Source organism: Euwallacea fornicatus, chromosome 3 (genome assembly GCF_040115645.1).
Source record: "Euwallacea fornicatus isolate EFF26 chromosome 3, ASM4011564v1, whole genome shotgun sequence".
Classification (NCBI taxonomy): Eukaryota; Metazoa; Arthropoda; class Insecta; order Coleoptera; family Curculionidae; genus Euwallacea; species Euwallacea fornicatus.
Window position 1 is genome coordinate 4504899 of NC_089543.1, and position 16243 is coordinate 4521141.

At 37.0% G+C, this 16243-nt stretch overlaps 2 protein-coding genes across 4 annotated transcripts; both read right to left on the reverse strand.

Moving 5' to 3' along the window:
- Positions 1-27: 27 nt before the first annotated feature.
- Positions 28-8567, reverse strand: LOC136350696 (putative leucine-rich repeat-containing protein DDB_G0290503). The gene is made up of 22 exons (XM_066302677.1): positions 8247-8567; positions 7298-7394; positions 7134-7245; positions 6985-7077; positions 6711-6928; positions 6475-6659; positions 5318-5862; positions 5109-5262; positions 4868-5056; positions 4681-4812; positions 4537-4627; positions 4209-4483; positions 3711-4155; positions 3514-3653; positions 3346-3462; positions 3120-3297; positions 2743-3054; positions 2560-2686; positions 2123-2506; positions 1791-2037; positions 440-1741; positions 28-384 (listed from the first exon to the last, which is right to left on the reverse strand). Exons 3-22 carry the CDS (start codon positions 7229-7231, stop codon positions 148-150), a joined length of 5469 nt encoding a protein of 1822 aa, XP_066158774.1. The 5' UTR covers positions 7232-7245; positions 7298-7394; positions 8247-8567; the 3' UTR covers positions 28-147.
- A 1559-nt stretch (positions 8568-10126) lies between these two features.
- LOC136350474 (nuclease SbcCD subunit C-like) lies at positions 10127-15697 on the reverse strand. 3 transcript variants are annotated; one of them, XM_066302210.1, is made up of 5 exons: positions 15576-15697; positions 15458-15503; positions 13467-13756; positions 10767-11292; positions 10127-10442 (listed from the first exon to the last, which is right to left on the reverse strand). In XM_066302210.1, exons 2-5 carry the CDS (start codon positions 15492-15494, stop codon positions 10387-10389), a joined length of 909 nt encoding a protein of 302 aa, XP_066158307.1. In that variant the 5' UTR covers positions 15495-15503; positions 15576-15697; the 3' UTR covers positions 10127-10386. The 3 variants fall into 3 exon arrangements, with proteins under 3 accessions (XP_066158307.1, XP_066158308.1, XP_066158306.1); XM_066302211.1 differs by having other exon boundaries at positions 10127-10484; XM_066302209.1 differs by having other exon boundaries at positions 10127-11292.
- Positions 15698-16243: the final 546 nt, after the last annotated feature.

The window sequence follows — 16243 nt, forward strand, 5'->3', positions numbered from 1 at the left end:
TTGGTTCGGTTTTAATGGGAGCGTCACTCGAAAAAAACGGACATTTATTTAAAGTTTCATACTTTTTACCTAAACATAGAGACTATTATACATTATGAACATAAAACAAACATGACGGTTGATTAATGATTTTATCTTTCTTCCAAGTTATTGTTGCTCCCTTTCCGCACCAATGGCCTTTGGGTTGAACTGGTTTGAGAATTCCTCTCGACACTGCAAAAAAAAAATCGCAACAACAAAACCCCCATATACTCTCCAGCAGTACCTGTTGCTCCGGGATGACGAACCCCCCCTTCGAAATATGCCAGTAATGCGCTCTCTCAAATCCTTCTTGCTCCCCTTTTCTTCATTTACGTCGGAATTTGAGTTGTTTCTGGAATTGTCCTGACATTCTCTCACAGTGAGTTGAATCAAATCACATTTTTCAAATTGAACTTACCTTAGAGCTGAGGCCCTTGTTACTGGAAAAAATGCCTGGATCTTGATCGTCGATGCTCCTGGATTTGGTGAGGCTCCACAATCTGTTCATAAATCCTCCCGTGCTTTTCTTCCTCTCTCCCGTATCGCTTTGAGTAGAGCCAGTTGAAAGCCTGCTATCCAATGTGGAATCGCTGGGTTTTCCCCCTTTAGTGTCTGTGTCCCATTCTAAAGACTGCGCACTGGTCTGGAGGCTCGGCGAGCTGTCTTTATTCTCGTTTCGCCATATTTTCTGTTCCGCCTGTAAGTTATGCTCCAGAGATAAACTCTTCCTGTACAAGCTTCCTTGCCGTTCTATTGAGCTAACTTTCTTAACAGTTGATCTACTGTATCTGGCACTGCCAACTTGCTCAGCTTCCGTGGACGTCGCTCTACGCATTCCTGACCGCCTCAGCCTTTCCCTTTCTTCTTCATCTTCGTTATGTTTCTGCATTCTTCTCAAATCTTCAGTGCCTTGCACCAACATTTGCATCACGCCCTGTATTCTCTGTTGTTTATCTTCAGGCCCCAAGGAGCTTCCGCGAACTCCAGTCACCGGGGATGATTCCCTTGACTTTGATTTTGTTCTTCTTGGTGGTGTAGGAGTATAACGAGTGTCTTCTTCTTCTGTGGAAAAGAACAACTCTGGTGCTAATTGTTTAAGAATATCAACTTGCTCGATTATCTTCTCAATCTTTCGCTCCTCTTCATTGCCTAGCTTCCTACGAGTATACTTCACGGTCTTAAACTCGTCTCGTTCTTTCTCATAGCGCTCCTTCTCTCTACGTAGTTTCTCATTTGTTGTTCTAAGTTTTGCGTGAGCATCTCTCAATTCGAGCAAGTCACACTGCAGCTCAGTGGCTTTTCTCTTGGCTTCATCTTGCTCTTCATCTGTAGATTTCTTAAGCTGATCATACTTTCTCTTGGCTTCTAACCTCTCCTTGTCCCTTTCCCTCTCAGCTTCAAATAGCGTTTGCCTCAAATCTCTGGCGAGGGTGGCAGTTTCTTGAAGTAGCCTTTGCTGCTCTTCCCTCTCTTTATGCCAAGCCAGTTCCATACGGGTTTTCAGTCCCATTATTTTAGTTCTTCCGCTATTTAATACTTTTTCTTCTTCTAATTCATTGACTTTAGAATGAAGCTCTAAAAGACGGATTTCCCAAGATGTCTTTTCTGATATCAGTTCAGTCTTTAGCCTCGAGCTTTCCAAGCGCGCCTCTGATAGTTCGTCTTCCATGCAGTTAATTTGCTGGTCCAGGTTTGCAATTTTAGATTTAGCTTCTTCTAGCTGGAATGTAAATATTTGGATTTATTTTTTTAAGAAGTTGGAATTTTACCTCATCATAATGCAATTTCTCCTTTGATCCTATTTCAATATTACTTAATTTAGGGGAATGTTTGAGTTCAGCCATCGATTTCTGAGCCATTTCCAGCATGTGCTTGTAGTTGTCTCGCTCCCGCTTAAATCTCATAACTTGATTTTGCAGAGACTGCATTTCTTGATTCACGAGGTTCAGCTGATTCTCGTATCTCATTTTGCACTCACCTATTTCTGTTTTTTTAGTTTTTTCGGCGTTGTGTAACCTATCAAATCAATATTATTATCAGAAATGTAATTTGTGGAACTGTGCATTATAGTGATTAAACATTACTATGATTAATCACTCACTTGATTCTAAGATGTTTAAGTTCCTTTTCCATTGCAGTGGAATCAGCACTAATATTTCTCTGCACTTTGTTCACCTTTTCGTAATCGTTTAATTTTCGATTTAACTCATCGTTTTCCTTCCTCATGTACTCCATTTGGTCATGAATCAAATCGTACTCTTTCTTAATTTGGTCGAGTTCAGATTGTTTTTCTTCGAATAGAGCTTTCAGTCTTTGTTTATCGATGTCATCTTCGTTGAGTCTTATATTGGCTATGTCTCTGAGTTTTTGTTCCAAGTCTAATTTTTCTTTAGTCAAGGAGTCGCTCTTTTTCTTGTGGATTTCCCTCAAGGTTTTCAGTTCTTGTTCCAGTTGGTCGTAGTCCTTTTTGACGTTCGTTAGCTGGCTGAAATGCATTTACGGGTTACCTGATAAAAGAAAATTAATATGTCATTTTACTTTTCTAGTGTCTCAATTTGCATAACCAGTTTGGCCTTCACAACAACGTGCTCCTCTTCAAGAATTTCATATTTAGCGCTCAAGTCATCATACTTTTGTCTTTCCTTCACAATAGTGTCTTCTAGTTCTACAAAAAACGTAATAGTATTGCAAGAAACAGTTAGTTTAGGCAAGCAAGCTTACTCTTAATGGATTCTTGAAAATAGTCAACTTTCAATTCCTGCTTCCTTCCTCCAATCGAGGCAATTTCCAGACTTCTTATTTTATTCTTCAAGCAGTCCAGTTCTAGATCTCGATTCTTCTGCTCTTTCTCAGAGTTTCCCTTCAAAATCTCAAACTTTTTCTTTTCATTTTGCAATTCAATTTGCAGCTCCTTTACTCTTTTCTCTAAATCGAACTTACTGTTTTCCCTCTCATTCACAACTTTCTTCAGTTTCTTTTCCAGATTCAAGTGATTCTTATTGGACAGCTCTAATTTTGACTCCAATTCTGAAACTAAAAAAGTTTTTTCAGCGGGAGAAGTTGTCTTTATTATTTCGAAAATAGCTAGCCAACCCTACCTTGAGACAAGCGATCCTCCAATTGCTTTATAGTCTTGTTCTTCTGCTCTAGAGAATCTTCATAGCTCTTAATTTTTAAATTAAAAGTTTCTAATTGTGCCGAGAGCTGAGATTTATCTTTTTCTAGCCGGTTTTGTATATCCTCTAAAGTTTTGGTTTTATTCTTTTCTTTTTCGATCTAAAAATTACAGTCTTCATCTGCACTTCTACTAGTAGTTGAACTCACCTTATTTTTCAAGTCTTTGCTATTATCTTTTAATGATTTATCACATTCCGAGTATTTATTTTCTAACTTTGATAAACGATTCTCTAAATCTGATATCTTTTTATCTTTCGATAAGTTCTAAAAAATTTCAATTTGCAGAACTTGTTTATAATAAGTGTAATAATCTACCTCATTTCTCAATTTCCTCAGATCTTCAGAATCTTTCTTCAACTTATCCATTTCGTTATCTTTTTCTTGTATTGAAACTTTGAGGGTATCAATCTGCTTATTTAATGTCACAACTTCCTTGCTTTTCGATTCGAGGCTTCCTGAAATATATAATTATCAATATTTTTTATATTTATTTGACGCAGCAGGAATTCTACTTAAGTGCTCCTTGAGTTGTGAAACCTGGGTTTCAGCCTCACTCTTCTGGCTCTGTATTCTTTTCTGATTTCTCTCTAACTCCTTCAATTGATCTGCAACCTTACTCTTATCACTCTTGGTATTTTCCAGCAAGTCAGTCAGTATCTTTATTTCCGAATTCATTTTCTCACTCTTCTGGAGAGTTTCTGTGCGTTTGCTCTTTTCGCTGTCTAAATCTTTTTTAACTGCTTCAAATTTAACCTTTAGTTCTTGCAGTTCTTTAAATGTTTTCTCCATCTCCACCGACTTCCCAACATCTGCACTTCCTACTTCAATAGTTTTGGCGCAGTTCAAAATATCATTGATTTCCTTCTCGAGATCTGTAACCATGATTTTTAATTGATCTCTTGAAGTTAGGGCTGAGATTTTTTTAGGTGTTCTAGTGGCGAACTTCATTATTTCATTCTTAAACAATAAAACGGGTAAGTTTTGTATATTTCTTATAATAATTCCCTTACCTTCACTTTTTCATTTTGAGATTGCTTAGATTTATTGCCATTCACCAGAGGCTTATCACCAGATTTTGCAAGTTTTCCATTGAGCAACAGTACCTTACTCTCCAATCCTCGATTATCCGCCTCAAGTTCTTCAACCTTCTTGCGCAGGACCGAAGCCTCTTGCTCGCTAAGCTCAAGCTGCAGCTTCAACTCTTCCAAGTTTTCGTCTTCAGAAAGACTTTTTTTATCATCCGACGCTGCACTTGATTTTCGGTCTCCAGAACTGAGCTTTCGGCCTGCAATTTTTGGTTTTTTATTTGAAGCAAACTTAAGTTACTTTCATCTGTACCTTTTGCTCTGTTGGCCATCTTTTTCAGCTGCAGCACCAGTGATTCGTTATCTTCTTCTATTCTTGAAACTTTTTTACGCAAGTTTTGACCCTAAAAATGTTACATACTGCTCGATATTACTATCTATATTGCTCTAGACTTACTTCCTCCTCTGCAAACTTCAGCTGTTCCTTCAAATCTGCCTCTCTTTCCATCGAATCCTGTAAATCTCTGAGCAATTGTGATGGATCATCCTGAGAACCTCCTCGTGTTAATGATTCTCTAGACAACTTTTTCTAAAATTAAGTCGAATTTTTTGTGAATGTATTGTTCTAAAATTAGGTGTGTTACCGTTTCACAAAGCAGAGGTTTTGCTCCTGGTGTCTTCTTCACAGAGGTTTTAACACTCTCTTCTAATTTCCTGTTGGATTCTTCTAGTTCTTTTTGTAGCCTCAGAGATACCTCGTTAGATATCTTCAAGTCTTGTTCCAGTTTTTTTATTAAATCTTGGTTTGAGATTATTTTCGGGTCAGCAGATATCTAGAATTTTAGTGATTAGTGTTTGTCTGTATGTACGCGATTATTGTTGTACCTCTGCTAATTTCTTTTTCATATCGTCCCTCTCCCCGTCAAGTTGATCAACCTTACGTTCAGCTTTTCGTAGCTTAAACGACAATATTCGACAGTTTTTAGTTGTCTGATCCAATTCTTTCTTTATTGACGTATATTCAACTGCTTGATCCTCCCTAAAATATGAAAACCTCAATCAACGCTTTCAAACAAAATTATGTAAATATTCACCGGAAATTGTCCTGCATCTCCTCAATCTGCTCCTCCATTTCTCTAATCTCCTTCTTCATGTCCTCATTTTCATCCATGAGCTCTTCACAAAGAGTTTCAGCTGCAAGTAGCTTAGATCTCAGCTCATCAGCCGTTTTCTGCGCTTCTTGCACTGTAGGCCGGAGATCCAGTTCAGCTTCCAGCTCTTTGACTTTCAACGTCAAGCTACGTTTTTCATCTTTCATATCTTCCAACTGCTGCTTCATGTCGTTGCAGCGTTGCTGAAGCTTCAAAACCTCTGAAGCTGAAGTTTTGCTCGTGGTAGTTTCCATTGCTGCCAGTCTCCTGAGCAATATGTCACTTTTCTCACGCTCCAGCCGATCGCATTTCGACTTCGTAGTTTCTAGTTCTTTCTTCAGGGCTTCCAGCTGTTCTCGCAGCTCATTGTCTGTTCCTACTAATGTCGTGTCGGTGGTGTCTGTTCCCGCGTTGCTAAGAACATCGTCTTGGTCACCACTTGAACTAGAAGATTCCACTGACTGCTCTTTTTTCAAGCTGCGTCTAATCTAAAATTAGGCGAACTCGTTCATTTCTATGCAACTGAAAATGTTTAAATGACAAACAAAATCACACAGTGGAACAACGTCTAACAAGTCCGGGAATGTGCTTCGATGTATTTTAAAATGAACCTAACTGCGCAGCGGTGAATGTTGAGATTGATCGGTGGCAGTGCATGCGCCGGGAAGGTGGGTTCCTCTCGTTCGGAATGCCAAGGAACCAAGTCCTGATTGGTCCGGCACGGCCATTGGCTATTAGTCGGTTAGTCGTCCAGTGCCCAGTGGCGTTTTAAGCCTTAAGACAATGATAGGAGAAACACTTCTAGAAGATTATTCCCTCGGATGACATTATATCGTCTTATTTTATTACCTACTTTATTAAATAAACTTTCAATACTCCAGACGAAATTTTCTAAACTACTTAACAGAACTCCTTAGCGCTTATCTATCGTCGCATCAAATACGCAAGCGCTTCGATACGCACACACCAGCCGGGGAGTATGTGCAAAAGCGGACTATATACAAAGAAATTTTAGACTTCAAAATTGAGTCCGAAATGAGACTAGCTAAAAGCTTTGTGGTTGTGGAAGCTTTTGGGGTTAAACAACACCTATTAGTTACTTGAACAGAAAGATGCACATGTGGTTCTTCACTGATTGACTTTACTTCGTTTCCATAGGGTCGTCTTATACTTTTCTCAGTGTTTTCCTTTATGGCTTGTAATTTTTTAACTCTGGCTGCTAAACTATCGTTCTTGTCGTATATTGAGGGCCTTCCTTCTTTAAGCAATGAAAAGCTATCTGAAGCTGATGGTAAGTGGTGCTAATTTTGTGCAGATTAGGAGTATTTTTGCATACCAGTCCTGTGCTCCGGCTCAATAGGTTTTGGTTTCCTTTTGGGTAACTTAATACTGACAGTTGGAACTGCATGCGTGTCATCTTCCAGGTTAGCTAAGTCTGGAGTTGAGGTCCATGACGACGGGTTCACAAATTCGGTACCGCCGTTACTTCGTGTTGGATCATTTTTACCGGCTAAATTTGAACTCGACAACCAACTTTTGCTGTTATTTCCGTAACTAAAGACATACGCACAGTACACAACATGATTTCTGCAGCACCGGATTAAACTTACGCAGAATTAGATAGACTTGGAGTCGAAGCGGTAGATATATCTCGCTTTAAATTTGATTCATCTTTCTTTTTCCCGCCATGCTCCTTGTAATCTCTAGAAAATTTAATTTTACATAGGTACGAATCATAGATATAACGAAAACCGGGTACCTGAAACATCGCTTGCACCTTGTGGGCCATCTTACTTGAGGATGAAACCCTAAGGGACATAACGGGTCTCCTCTGGCCATTGGATAGAGGCTGTGCATGATTTCTTATTTTCCTGAAAGAAAGAAACTAAAATCTTCTTTTGATAGAGTGCAGTTTGCCAAAACTTGATCGCAGTTCGCTGTGCAGTCTTTTCAACAGCTTCGGTTAAAGTTGGGGGTTTTTAAAATGGTACATCAGCTCATTTTGAGGATTTCTCTGAATCTGGAAATAACGAAAGAAACTCAAATCTGTTGTGACTTACGGGAGTATATATTATACGACGAAATAAACTTAAAGATGTATGTTGAAGAGAATCTGATTTTTGCTATACGTAACTAGCATTGCTCAGTCGAAAATCCAGGGCGCACTGGCACCGTGAGATGGTAGATAATGAAAAATATTCATCAGTTTTTGAGGTTACAGCTGATTTTACTTGCGAAGCTAATGTCTTTTTTTTATATTTGTGCCGATTCTAGAACAATAAATTTATAAACCGCTTGCGAAATAGATGCCTTGACACATTGAAGGAACTTGCGCAGTCACATTTCATGTAACTTGGCCATAGCTATATTTTGTCCGCTTAAAAGGGGAATATTTTCTTTGGTTTTAAATAAGTACCTAAAGAAAACTGTTGCTATATTTAAATGAACATATTTTTGAATACTTGGTTTAAATTTAAAATTGCAGCCCTGAAATGCCACTCACAGGAAAATTAATTGCAGAAAACACTTTTAAGACAATACACGACTCGTTGGCAAAACTCATACGCATTTTTTGTATTAGAGAAAAGTGCCTGCTTCTACTAAGAATTCTCGTCACTTCTCAAAGACTTGTAGGTGATTTATTTATTACGTAAACATCTTAAGCTCAAGTCAAAACATATGGGCTGGCTAAAAGCTTAACAGCTTCGAAGTGCTGTTGCCAATTTAGCGGTACTGTAACTAGTTATGTGGTATAATATACCGATCCTCGAATAACTTCTAAAACACCTAGCTTAATAAATTAATGCCTTTAGAGGAGTGTCTCTTAGAAAGTTGTCACGTGTAGGAGAATTTGCTAAAGTTATATACTTACTTTCGAAAAATCGACCTTCTTTATAAATAGAAAAACGCAGTTCAGCAGTACAGCATTCCGGCGATACTTCCTAAGATAAGCTTAGTTCACTCACCAAAGTAGAAAACAATAACTGCATAACCCTTAACTCGATTGCTAACCAAGGGATACACATGAAACTATATATTACGTGGAATAATAAGGGAAAAAGGGTATAAAAAATTGGGACACCCAGCCTCGGCAATATAATAATTCTGAGACGTCAGTTTTGCGTCACGTTAAATTTAGCAACTAAACCAGATTCGTAGCTTATTTAAAAATAGGAACTTTGCCAGAGGATAGGTAGTACAGCGCCTTTAGGCGGCACACTATTTTTAATGCACCTAAAACGTGTAGACCCGTTTGTAATTGGTAAAAATTCCGCACTAATTTTAATTGAAGAAAACTTTATTGTTCTATTAAGAGTCCAGAAAAAAGCTGAGCACCAACCGTTACAAAATATTTTAATGGTAAATCTTTCGGCTGCCCTGGATCTTAGATGGAGTACGCAGTTTTTTCGATGGTCCCTAGGATATTTAAACATGAATAAAATAATAAATTTGAAATTAAATTCCCAAAAATATGTGTATGCATCGGGTGTGTCAGAGGGAAATATATGATTCTCAAAGATTTAGGGTCTTAAAACTCCGTTTTCCCATTTATATTTCATTCTCAGAACACGTGAAAAATTGACCAAGCAAATACTATGCATGATGTAGCCGTTTCTGTATTTTTCTTTAATAGTGGCAATTTTGCGTTTCCACGATAACTGCAAGCAAAGTATCAGTCACAAAAAAAAAACCTATTTGATCTATAACAAGTCTATCGGCCTCTAGAAATGCAAAGAATGAAAAATATGCATTTTCTGTATAAGTTGGTGGATGCAAATCGTTGAAGGAAAATATCAAAAATAGTACATAATTACATAATATGTACATACATTTAAATTTACGTCTGATTTAAATATTACGTTCATTTTATAATTTCTAGAGCTTCTTCTAAGAATTATCAATCATTACCTACCCGTAAATTTGTTTTTATATAATAATGAAAATGGTCGCTCAATCCTAATAACCAGATTTTCCCAGTCTTCTGAAGAGTCTCTTTGTGTTTGGTCTTCTTATTGTCCGCATTATTTTGTAGTTGCGTCACACTTTTTGAGGTTTAGCAAGTGTAATTTCTTAAACGTCTTCTCTGCCTTCGCAGATCTGTGCAACATCCACGCCCTCCAGGCAGTTTTGTCAGCGGTCAGAAACTCACTAATTGAGCACCTCAAATTGAAATATAATATCGGAAAGATTGGTGCAAACAGTTTCCTATAAGTAAATTTACAATAAATATTAATCACGTTTTTCTTATTAATTAATTATGAATTAGAAAATTAACAATGAATATATTCCTCTGTATTATGAAGGTAAATTGTACCACTAAAGGGATTTACTATTGATATACTTGATGGGACAAAAAGTCATTTTATCAAAGAGTGCAAAATTGGCGAAAAATTGTTTGATATTTCTATATAATAAAAAGGCGAAATATATTAAATACATTTTTGAAAATTTTCCAGTATGCAATTTTATTATTTCAGACTAGACATTAGGAGCTAAAAAACGATATTCTCACTTCAACGGCCAGACAGCACGACAAAAAGTCGCTAGCTAATGTTAAGTGAACTTTACAATTTTTTATCTAAGTTGTGCAATAACGGTCTTTTTGTTGCGATTAAGCTGAAAAGTATCGTTTTTTTGCCCAATTTCGTCTTAAAATCGAAAAACCATCATATAAAGCCGCGTGCTTCAAGCCGAATTAAAGGATTTGCTATGGAAAGGAGATGATTAAGACAAACTTCTATTTTGACCTATTTTATATTATTTCATAATGTCGCTAACAATAGATAATTATAGGGCAAACAAGTGGTAATTAAGTAACATTGTTAGGATTTATAATTTTTTATTTACAATTAACTGCAGGAAAACGTTATCACCTTTACGCCCTCTTCATCTGAAGCCTTGAAACGCAAAAAATAATCCTCTCATATAAGACTCAGTTATTCTTTCTTATCTAAAGGCTACTGTCTCAGTCTTTGGTGCCAATTTTTGCCAATTTTGCTAATAGAACTGATTTATGGCATGAAGAAGTTTATTATGTTCCCCAGGAGAGGTACAGTACGCAGCCATCCTAAGGGATAAAACTAGAATTATCCTAGGACGGTATTTCCTGCTAAAATTTAAGAAAAATATGTTTACAACAGATTATCAGCTAAAAAAGAGAAACAATTAATTATTAATTAGAGTTAGAACGCCTACTTAGAAGTTTTGGATATTGCCGCGTCCTGATTGTTTTTGCAGACAGGATGGTGACGAAAAACGTTTAGAAAAATAACTATACATTTTTCTGGAGATTTATTAAAACAAAAAGTATAAAAACAATAAACTTAATACAGCCCTCATCGCTCATAGTCAAATGGTTTATAGAAATCGCGCTCGTAAGTAGTAGCTTTACCTCCAGCACTGGCGCTTTCCGCCTTTCCACTGTCTTTAGCTTTAGGATGTGGTGGTGGTGGGGGTGGAGGTAGTTGTGCAGCTTTAGCCAATCCCGCTGCAGCTTTGGCCGCGGCCGCGGCTGCGTTTGCCGCCGCTGCTTGCGCCGCTGCCTGAGCCTTCTGAGCGGCCGCTTGAGTCGCAGCGAAATCGATCCTGACTTTTTTCAGTTGTTGCCCGATCTGATCCAAACGTTGCATTGCAGCCCCCACCATAGCTTGCTGCGCGGCTAATTCTCCGGCGGCCTCGGACGCAGCTTGTGTCACGTGATCGGCGGCGGCCTGCGCAGCGTTTAAAGTCTGCTGCAGGACATTGACGTGTGCCCTGGCTTCTTGCGCAGCGCGATTGGTCGAGTCCGCAGCTCTTTGGGCTTGCATTAACTGTTGCTGCTCGCCCATCAATCCGGTCTGAGCATCTCTGAACTGTTGCTCGAGTCCTTGAAGGATAATCTGTTTCCCTGCTAATGCGGCTTGGGCAGTGGCTGAAGCCTACATTTACAGAAAAACAACGCTTAGTAGTTGATGTAAGCTGGAGAACTTAATTAACGCCCCATATACTTTTTAAATTTTCAGAGAGATAATCGTCTTAAAAGCATGTTTCGACAAAATCTCGTCTAAAAATTTAATACGCTAATTGAGGCCTGAGCTATCCGCTCTCCAGTTTATCTTTTTACATACACTTTTTGGTTATTAGACATTAATAGCGGCCCCAAAATGCCAAAAACCTTGTTTTTGTTAAAATAATCCGCCACTTCAAGTTTTAAATAGTTTTAGTAAGCCACACATCCCTAACGCTCATCTGCTGCAGTTTCACTTCGTGATTTCGTGAATTATTAGTAATGTGGAGTAATTTCCATGAATATGTGCCTATTAACATAGTTCTGAACAATTCCCTCTGACTAGATGCGGTAATTTAAGTCCAAAATATGCACATGCCCAAAATTAAATAGAGAAATATTTCATTGGCATGATGAAAATGCAGTTGGAAAACTATCTGATTTGCGCGTATTCTTATTAGGAGTTTAGATTTTTTCGCTTTAAAAGTCGCAGTTTTTTTTGTTTTGTCGCTCAGTTCAATTTGGTTCGTTGTTCCGCGTGGAAATTGTAAGTTACTCCAGTAATAATAGTAAAATCAAATTTTAAAAAAATACATAAAAATTTATGTTACATTCAAGAAATTGCTGCAGTTGCGCCCCCTTGTTAGAGCTTTTTACCTATAAGGGTCAAGCAGACCGCGTATTAGCGCTTTGACTGTTATGTCTTGTATGAAAAAAATGGACCAGGCCAGGGCGATACTACTTATATTAAATGGTCAAAAAATAACATCGACGATTAACACCAAAAAATTTAAGATTAGAGTTAGTCACGATTCCTTACTGATTTGTTAGTTTTTAATGATTATAATGCAGTATTAGTTCGGGTTAGTTCGAATTAGTCGAAATGACCATACTTGCTTTTCGTTAATAATTTAGTGGGAGTTCTATTTCGTTGATTTTCTTAAACTCCCGGCTGCATGTAACGTTTTTAATTAATTTCACCTAGAAAACATGATATAAAACGTCCGAGGGGTTGCACGTAGTTGGTGGTCAAAACTAGGCTAACCTGGTTGAGTTCCCTTCTCGATTCAGCAGTTCCCCGATTGCATTGTATACTAAATACTTATTCTCAGTCGCAAAATTCTTTTCTTTCCGTCCAATTGATTATTTAGAGCTTGAGAATTTGTTTAGTTTTCTTGCGTCCTAGTTGCCAAAGTGTCGCGATTGCATGCATAAAGCGCTAGAAACCGGCGTTAGTAGTAACGCTTTCTAATGTTGATTGCGAATTTTTTTCCAAACAAATATGTAAACACGAAAAAATGCAAATGCTCTAGAATATGACCATTCCATTATAGTTTCGCATCGAGCTAAACAATTGCACAGAGTGATTGACTAATTTCATGCCAGTTACTAAATTCCTGATGTAACCGTAACTGGGCATTATAAAATCAACGGAGAAAAATTTTAATCCAGCTTTTCGTAATAATCAACCGCATAGCTTCAATGGTTACTCCATCTGAAACATTTTTTATTTAGCAAATCCGCAAGTTACAAGACCTAAAAATTTGTGTGAAATTAGTTGTTAACGCCCGCAATGTGCCACAAAAATTTTGCAAAAACGACGCACAGAAGAAACTGAGAGAGTGTAATCTTTAGTAGATGGTTACATAAATCGAATGCAAAAAATGAACGTATTGTTGCTAAAAAGCTAACGAACCGCTCGAAAGCAAAAAAATGGCCAAAAAAAAACCAGCTGACCACTAACTTGTATTAGCACTTTCCCCAACTGAAGATAATACGATAGACCACGACTTATTGTCGGTATTCACCAATCACATCAGGATTCTATCTATCACAATATTTAAAAAAAAAGTTTTTTAATACAAGGAGACTGTATGGAAACTCCTCTAGGAACTGAACGGCATAGCGCTTCTAACGAGAATTTTAATAAGACGAACACACACTCCGCGCTAACAAAAATCGCTACATCAAGGGCGTTCATTAAAAAAAAATTATTTTTGAGAACTGATGCGCGAGATTAAGACTTTCAAACGTTTCAGTTCTTGTTCTATGACATTTTCAGTATTAAATCAAATTTATCCGAGCCAAAATACCACAAAGTCTTACTTGATTTGCCGATTGAGCAAGAGTGTTCTTAGCCACATAAGCTGCTTGATAACCTGCTGCGTCTTGATTATTCACTGCGTTTTTTGCCGTATTAGATGATCCCTCCGCAATGCTTCTTAAACTGCTGCCAACACTGAGACCCGGCGGTTTTTTTGAGCCTCCTGTTGAAGCAGATTGCACCTCAATACCATGACCACCTTCTCCTGTTTTTATATCTGAATGATACTCAAGGTCATAGTTCTGCAGGACGTTGACATCATCGTATTCTTGGCAAGATGATGGCGGAGTAACTGGAAATTAAACAGAAATGGATTAAAAAGGAGTAAATTTTTAAAAATTATACTTTACATTGTTAAGTGCATGTTGCAGGGCTAAATAATTGTCTCAAATATATTGTTTGAGGAGTTCGACAATGATTTATGTTCCCATATGAGGTCTTTGTAGTTTTTACGGTATTCGCGTTTAAATAGAAAATCGAATGCAACAGTTTTTGACCAAATCACGAATGGTTTCGTTTTGACCACAACCTGGACTGAACGAAACTGAACAAATTTTGTAGTGAGCTTTTGTCTGCAAGTTAAATATATTTCTACGCACACTCTTTTCGTGTGCCCGCCTCGCACGTTTTTGAAACAAAAAACGCTTTTCTAGTTTTTTCAAACATCTCGCCCTCTGAAAAATATAGTTTTCTCATATTTTCTTCAAGAAATATTTCAAGGACTCGTATAACATATATATATATATATATATATATATATATGTGTGTGTGTGTGTGTGTGTGTATGTGCTATTTCCTAAATATTTTCGCGCCATCAATTCTTAGTAAAGTGAAGTGTTCAATTTTCAAGGCATTAAGATGGTAATTGAAGAGTAGGAAGTAGTTATAGAGGAAAGGGCCATATTTATCTGAAAGGAGGGAATTCGGCTGAACTGTCTTAAATTTGTCGATGGATGGAGATAATAATAGACCGGTATTTTAGACTACCACTGGCTATATGTACTTAGCTTGAGTAATTTGGAAACTTGAAATTTTAGCCCACTAAGTGCGAAATTAAAACACTTTTGCTCTTAACTTTTCTGAAGCTTTTGCCCTAACGCAAAGTAACAACACATGTAGCCATTTTAGCCAGAAAGGGGGAATTGTCCCTGCTTGTATATTTATAAATAATGATGAATCGATGTGAACATTCCCGAGACGTGTGACGAATATTAATTATGTCGTTAGGACTCAAAAAAGGATACATAGTCTTGGAAGGTTTAATAAATAACATTTTTCATATTTTTTTGTCAAAAAATGTATCATAAAGCGCATGTATGTTATTGAAGCTTAAATGCGAGTCTTCGGAAGGAAAGGCCAATAGAAGCCTAAATGGTTTCCAGGCTTAATTTTAAGAGAAATGTGCCAAGGAGATGGGAATTGGATAAAAGAGGGATCGGATAAAGGAGGATTTTTTCAACACAAGGTTCTTAAGCCAACATTTCATTCAGGGAAATCCGGTGCTAATTTGGCCGAAATATTTGAAATAAATTTCCTGGTATTATGTTGTTTAAAGAAAGATTGAACCATTTACTGAAAACTGACAAAATAGATTGCATGGAAATCGATGGATTTATTCAACATTTCCGGTTAAAATATAACTTGCGGCTTTAAAATGCATTTGTTGAAATACGCACTCACAAAGCTTGACGTTAAAAATAGTCGCGTAACGCCTTTTGTGTGCATTATGTATGTGCCATGTAGGATAAATGCAGATCATATTTCATTTAAATCTATTTTCAAAAAGTTTATTAAAATTGAGCATATACAAAAAACATTTTTGAGTCCGGATGTTATGTGTGGTGCTCAATATTGCAAATATAGCTCAGATTCCTATTGAAAATACTAATTTTGGCTCGAATTGAAATACTTTCGTGGCCAAGGTCTGTTTAATATTTCATGAAAATATTTCAGCGTGTGTAACTAGCAGAAATTACAAAAAGTTTTTACTTACGGGAAAATATGAGGATAAATAGAGATAGCACGATCATCTTCCTTAGCTGAAAAGAGAGATATCCATTTGAGAACATTTAGCACCACATCACAAAACCAATCACTGCATGTAAACCTACCAAAGAAACATATATCCTGACCGGCACTTAAAGAAATTATTTGGGACTGACCAAAATTTGCCAATTTCAAGATTTATATCAAGTTAGCAGTAAGCCCAATCGGAGTGCTGGTAGGGATAGATCTAAAAGCTAGTATGAAATAAATAGAAATGATAAAAAGAGAGAAACCAACCATGTGATTAATAATTTTAGTTGCAGGTTTTTAGGAAGTGCACGAAATGGAACACCAATTTAAGTATCGAATCGATTGAAACAATTTTTTAATAATAAGAACTTTAAATGTTATGCGGTTTGAATCAAAAATTTCTCTTTAAGTTTGCTATTGGAGTTAGTTCTCTCCTTATATCATATAAAATTACAATTCCTTAACCTAAACGATTTATATAATTCGATGATTTTACACGCTCTAATTTTTATATTGTTGACACATATTACTGTAGTAATTCACACTATCTTTAGAATAACCACAAAGCAACAGATAGTGAAATGCTCCTTGTATAGCCATAAAAATGGCGACTTTTAAGGCTAGAAAAAGCTGATTTAATCTTGCATTCTTAGAAGAACCGGCAAATGTTTTTGCGGCAAGAGAGGGCACCGATAAAATCAAAAACAATGGCAAGATTATTCCAGTAAGAAATCAATTACTTAAGGGTCCAATGGCGCACTTT